Source organism: Furipterus horrens, unplaced genomic scaffold (genome assembly GCF_987537825.1).
Source record: "Furipterus horrens unplaced genomic scaffold, mFurHor1.1.pri manual_scaffold_6, whole genome shotgun sequence".
Lineage (NCBI taxonomy): Eukaryota > Metazoa > Chordata > Mammalia > Chiroptera > Furipteridae > Furipterus > Furipterus horrens.
In genome coordinates, this window is record NW_028327176.1 from 16,081,541 (window position 1) to 16,088,045 (window position 6,505).

A 6,505-nucleotide genomic window follows, 5' to 3' on the forward strand; every position below is an offset into this window, starting at 1 on the left:
CTCGCACCCCAACCAAGAAACACACAAAGCCATGGCACCTTTTCCCTAGTTAAAAAAAAAAAGTTTATTACAGTTAACAGCACAAATGGGAACTGGTACTAGTCCACTCCTGGATGGGAGTAAGACACTCCATCACTGTGCAATATTCCATCTTCCTTCCAGCCGCGGCCTCAGCCTCAAGGAGGCTCCTCTGGCCAGCCTACATCAGAAGCAAATCTCCCAGGCAGGGCAAAATAGATTAGGATGTTCTTTAGGTCAGCAGGAAGACCTATGTAGTTCATGAAGCCTTGGCTTTTCGGCGTTGGGTCCCCCAAAGCAGGATGGAGATGGATAATGTGGTAGATCCCAGAATCCCGAAGAACATAAGCAACGAAAATGAGCCCTGTAAATAAAAGGATAAAATCCCCCCCAAAACCCATACAGCGTTACACCAAGGGCTACATCCTAACACCCAGTTCTTTCCTAGTATACCCATCCCCTCATCCAGGGCAATTCTCTTAAGAGTTTCCTTCACTAGGTGATTTGCATCAACTCCTGGTCTTATGGCTCTTCTTTCTGAGAGGTTTTTGCTCTATGCATTTCTCTTCACCCTAATTAGAAAGTTTAATTTCTCACCTGGCGCATACACTTGTAGCCATGGAAGCCATCAGCACAAACACACTGCAAACGTCCCGGACCATCAGGCACACAAGATCCATTCTCAGGACATATTTCTGGGAGTCAGAGAGAAATAGAACATCATTGGATTATCTTTCTCAAATATCTGCTTCAATTTAGAGTCTCTCAATTATTTCTATGTCAAAGGAGAAGAAAGATTACATATATTATTTATATATATAATTACATAATACATATATAATATATATTTATATAAATATGTATAATATAAATATATTGTTTCTATATCATATATAATAATATATTTTAAGACCTTTTCTTTCCAAGGGGTAGAGCTTCAGAAACCTAAACAAAATGTGTGTATGCAGTTTCACTGTCTTTCTGATCTAACAGGGAGAATATAAAGGAGGAAAGGCAAGGCCTAGCAGGGTAGCTGAGTTGATTAGAGCATCATGCTGATATGCAAGGTTGCGGGTTCAATCCCTGGTCAGGACACATACTAGAAACAACCAATGAATGCATAAATAAGTGGAACAACAAATCAGTGTTCTCCCATTCTTCTCTTCTCTCAAATCAATAAAAATAAAAAAATAATAAATAAAATGAATAAAAATAAAAATAAAAAAACTAAACTAAAAAAAAAACAAAAAACAAAGGAGGAAAGGCAGTTCCCAAAAGCGTGGAGGTGAAATAGCATACCTGCATCCCCAGTGCTATTGCAAAGGTTCCTTTGCCCTTGGCAGGTCTGATAGTGTGTATAAAAGGTAACAGTATTCCAGGCATTAATACCTCCAGGACAGTTGACATCTTGTGGTAATATCCTGAACACAACACAGACCATCTTAATATGCAACCCAAAGTTGCTGAGCTCAAAGCAATGCCTATCTTTGATTCTGTCCCTAACCCCATACCCTTACTCACAGAGTCTGGAGCTGGGTAAAGCCACGGAAGGTGTTGGCCAAGTCATCCTTGAGGGGGTTTGCTTGCAGGTCTCTGAAAAGCACACACTGTTAGCACTGTGCTTTAGCAAAACATCCTATTTCCATTCACATATCTTCCTGAACTGGTACTCCAGTTCTCATTCTGCGTTGTCCAAGTTTAGACATCAATATTCAAACATGTTTTGAGGAATGCATCCTCAAAGATTTTCCCATCAACCCTTCGCCATAGTCACTTTTTGGTAGTGGAAATAACTAACCACTTACATGATGATAGCAGTATGTGCCTGAGTAAAGTTTGGACCAGGGTCCTTCAGAGAACAGTTCTGGAGATCCAGCCTGAGGAAACAAGGTAATCAGTGTAACTATGTATCTCTCTTCTTTATCCACTGTAGGCTAATAAAACCCCTTTTCTGCTAATACTAGTTGAACACAGCCGTGTTCAGGGCCACAAACTAAGTATTATAATGTTTTAATTCTGCACTGTCCAATTCACTCACCATTAGCTAACTACATGTAGCTAAATTTAAATTAGAAAGATTCAGTCCCTCATTTGCACTAGCCACATTTCAAGTGTTCAAGAACTACTAACATGTGGTTAACAGCTACTATATTGGAGAGTACAGATATGAAAGATTTCTATCATGGCAGAAAGTTCTTTGTATCTGTGCATATATTGGAAGAAATTTGTTTCTTGTGTACATTAGTGAATCTCACATTATGATCTGATTCTCAGATCCACAAAGGACCTTCAAATGGAAAAAAACTCACATCACATAAATGAAGGTTTTTTATGAATGCATTTCCTACCACAGTTTGGACATAAACTATTGGATATTAAGGACCATGCCACATTATTTCCTTCATTATCTATTGCTGTCTGTTCCTTTACTCTACAAATATTTACTGAGTGCCTAGTAACTACAAAAATTTGGAGTATAAAAAAAAAACTCCTCAGTATCTTAGCTTTCAAACACCTTACAATGTAGTAGAGGAACAGGATGATAACCAAAAACAAAAACAACATAAATATTAAATTATAGTACAAAAGAAATCACAGGACAGTATATAAATTTGAGTAGTAAAGACACTAAGGATTAGTGGAAGTAAAAAAATATTACTCTAGTATTTAGTAGTAGGAAGAATTCACAAAAGATGTTGCAATTAAAGAATGGATATGTCTTTACTTGGTGGAGGAAGGCAATTTCAGGTAAGGAGAAAGACCTGAAGAAAGAAACAAGGTACAATGCTTTTGGAGGCAGACCAAAGCCAGACCCTCATGAAGGGTTTGAGTGGACAAATAACTGGAAATCTAATTTTAAAGCCATAGAGTAATAATGGAAGAAATTTGGTTTTCAGAAAGTTTAACACAGAGAAGTATTTAGGTAGATTAGGGAAAGAGGAGAATGGAGGCAAGACATAATATTTTGAGTTTGAAGTGAGGGTACACTAAAGAGGAAATGTTAATAGGAAGCTAGAGGTATCTGCTTGGAGAGAGGTAAAAGGATACTAAGAGATCAAGTTTTGGTAGTCACCTGCATGGTGGTTACAGGTGAAGCCGTAAGCAGGAGGTGGATTCTCAAGAAGGTAAAGGGAGAAAATGCAGGGACTAACCTGGAGAAGGGGACAGGAAGAGGGATGTTCCTCAAAAACAAAAATGAATTCATCAGAAAGGGGGAAAAAAAACAAAACAAAACACATGTTAGCATAGTGTCCTGGAGGCTACTGGGGTCTTTTTGCAAAGATACACAATAAATAATCAAAAGACTTGATAATAAACAAACAAACAAAGCTCTTTTAAAAACAAACCCATAAAAGCCTTTAAAACAGGCAAAAATTAAGACTTGTATGTGGTTTCAACCAGGAAGAACCACAGGACTGTTTACCTAGCCAAAAATGCTGTAACAGATTTAAAAGTGAGAATCGTGGTTGAGATGCTTCCAAAATAGGCACAAATATTTATCCCAAAAGCTAACCAGGCAAGCCTTGATAAATCTGGGTTGGGAACTCTTTTCCACTATCCAGGGATGCCTTCTCCTCCCTCACCCCAGGATGGTGCCCTTCTCATTCAGGCAGCAGCGGGCCTGCAACTTCAGCTCTGGTGTCTGCTTACAATAAAGGGCCACTTCTGACAAATTTCGCACTCTCCCAGGGCACTGGATGCATATCTGCAAAAGAGAAAAAAACTATTAAGACTCCAGAAAAAAAGGCAAGAACAAACAGGGATCAAAAGTTAACTGCCAGTACACCTCTCCAGAATTCCTCTAACACAGAGAAGGGAAGTGTCCTACCTTTATATCAGGTTTGACAAGGAGATGCGTTTCTTCCCAAGCGCCAAATCAGCGCACCAGATTACGTCCGGGGAAGGCCTTTATCTTTGAGTCTCACTAACCAAACATATTTATTACGTCCTCTCCAGTGACTTCTCACTCTGACAGCCCCGGTTTGGCGGGGTAAAAGGACTGCAAGTACTCAAAGAACTCATCAAGCCTTACAGAAAGTACAGTTCTGCCACCGCACGATATACTACTTTCATGCATGGAGAGCCTGCAGAAGAGCCAAAGGACTCATCTGTAGAACTTAAAGTTATTCAAAGATTAAGGAGCGAGATCAACTTTCAAGGTTCTTTGGATGTTGGAGGGGCGAGGGCGCTGGGAAACCTGCGCAGAGTGAGTAATCCTAAGCGGGTGTCGGCTGGGCTATGGCTGGGAAGGCCTCAAGGACGAAATCAGAGGTGCCGTCCGGCGGGGAGGGAGCCGAGAGCAGGCGATCGCGACACCACCTGGCCCAGCACCTCTGCTTCAGTCCGACCTCTAACTTGCTTCTTCTGTACCTCGGGTAACGCCAGAGCCCTTTCCACGCCCAGAGCGAGGAGCAGGGCTGCAGCCCAGGGTAGCGGGATCGAAGGACTGCCAGGACCGCGAGAGGACATTTTTCGGCTCCCTTGGTCCTTCTCAGACGCTCGCGAGACTTGCGCGTGTGGCTCCGCCCCCAGGGGGCGGTGACGAGTGGTGCGGCCAGCAGGCCAGGCGTAGGGGTGGTGGGTGGTGCAGCTCCTACTGGAGGAGGTCGGCTCTGTCCTCCGTGCGTTTCAGTCTTCGTTGGCGGAAACTGGCACACCCCTCTCTTTCTTCCCCTTTAGCGAAGGCTTCCCCGTCGCCGATCTTTCAGGCCCGCGTTCCTTGCGTCCAGACGCTGAGGTCGTGTCTCCGCAGCGTCTTGGGGCTCCTCCATCAGCCCTCAGTAAAAATGGCGGGGCGGGAAGGGGGCGGGACCCCTGCTGTCACCCGGCCCGCGTGCAGTGGGCCCGGCTCTTCGGCGGCCGCTGTATGCAAAAGTGGAGACCCAGCAGGTGGGCCAGACCGGGGCGAGCCGAAACTTGGTGGGCTGGTACAAAGCAACGCCCGAGATCCGCCTCAGGGCTGAGAGGGAGGGACAAAGGAGAGGGGCGGGGTGAACCGGTCCCTAGCGTGGGGGGGGGGGGGGGCGGGAAAATCCTTGGTGCGGGCGGTGAGGTGGTAGTGTTCCCTCCACCTCGCATGTGGGGGAAAGGTGGGAAGCCAGGAAATAAAGAGGGTAAGAGTGAAGGAGGAGCGAAGGGCGAAGGGCAAACCCCGGCGAGAGGGGACGAGCCTGGGGACGCCTTGGGCACCCAGTTCTCTTCACCTTAGTCCTGAGACCACGCGGCGTGCGGAGCCCTGGCGAGAAGGTCGGGACAGGATAGATGCGTCCCTAACTCCTCATCTCCTTTGCTTTCCCAGAAAAAGGGAGCCATGCTGATCTCAGAAAGAACGGCTGGACCTTCTTAGCCCTAGCAGAGCCACGGAGGTAAGGGGAAGGGGAGCCTTGACCGAGGGTGGCCCTGGGCCCCGACCCACAGGTGGCGATTGTGAGTGAGACCGCGCCCGGAGGGACTATTAAGGCCTTAGAAATTAAAATTTAAAATTAGCATTGTTTTAAATTAAAATTAGTATTTTAGTGAGGGACCCCAAAGGCGACCTTGAGTTATTCTAGGCACAAGACCAGATTTGGAAGGAATCTTTTTGGGACTTGCTGTGGCCCCCTTCCTTTTGTAGGAGTCAAAGCAATTCCAGCGCGGTTTGTGACTAAAGTGATGGTAGAGGTGGGGTAGTGGAAAAGGTTCTCTTCCTTAGGCATTGGAAAAGGGGTCCTACAGCCAGTTACTTGTGCCCTGTGTGTTCTAGTTTTAATGAAACAACTCAGCTCTTACTTTTGGCTCATAGCCTCTCAGAGAGAGTCAAATCCATAGAGTTCTTACAAAGTCACTATCTGTTCTAAGAATTCACGTCTGACTAAGACTTTGTCACTTGGCTAGGTTTTTCCTGTCCTGTCCAGATTACTATCTTCCAGCATCTAGGAGGATTCACCACCATACGTTATGCAAATAAGTAGACTTCTGTCAGCAACCTGGCCAGTTTACGCAATAGTCTCCAGTTCTGCGTGTTTGTGTTTTAGTTTATACTGTACTGGAATTTTTCTTTCTCCAACTACCTGCCTATCCATATCACTAACCCTTTACCCCTACACGTTCTTATTTGCACACAGCAGCTATCTTTTACTTCTCAGTAATTCTTCTCCCCTCTATCATGGCAGTAGAACATTTTGCTCTGGAGTGAAAAAACTTGAGCTGTGGCAATGTGCAAAGGCCCAGGGCATCTTCAGGATAAACCCGAGTGGCCTACTGGGAACACTGTTCCAAGGACTGACATTTATAACGTGATCCAAGAATTGCCCGCTTTGATTTCCTCTCTTCATTGGCCCTAGGAGGTTGAGAGTCCAGGTTTCATCTTGTGAGGCCATATCGCCCAAGAACAAGGGTGGGAGAGCCAGAAGACAGCCAGGCTTATCTCTCCCCTGGTGGATAAGAACTTATAGGTTAGAATGATCTGTGTTTACATTAATTGAAATTTAAACTTTGTTTCACGAAT

At 44.7% G+C, this 6,505-nt stretch overlaps 1 protein-coding gene across 2 annotated transcripts; it reads right to left on the reverse strand.

Moving 5' to 3' along the window:
- Positions 1 to 38: 38 nt before the first annotated feature.
- On the reverse strand, positions 39 to 4,615 carry ATRAID (all-trans retinoic acid induced differentiation factor). Of its 2 annotated transcripts, XM_090281031.1 has the most exons (8): positions 4,390 to 4,615; positions 3,603 to 3,724; positions 3,171 to 3,200; positions 1,824 to 1,895; positions 1,540 to 1,611; positions 1,318 to 1,439; positions 616 to 713; positions 39 to 382 (listed from the first exon to the last, which is right to left on the reverse strand). In XM_090281031.1, the coding sequence occupies exons 1-8, from the start codon at positions 4,486 to 4,488 to the stop codon at positions 278 to 280; spliced, it is 720 nt and encodes a 239-aa protein (XP_090137157.1). In that variant the 5' UTR covers positions 4,489 to 4,615; the 3' UTR covers positions 39 to 277. The 2 variants fall into 2 exon arrangements, with proteins under 2 accessions (XP_090137157.1, XP_090137158.1); XM_090281032.1 differs by lacking the exon at positions 3,171 to 3,200 and having other exon boundaries at positions 4,390 to 4,614.
- Between the last annotated feature and the right edge of the window lie 1,890 nt (positions 4,616 to 6,505).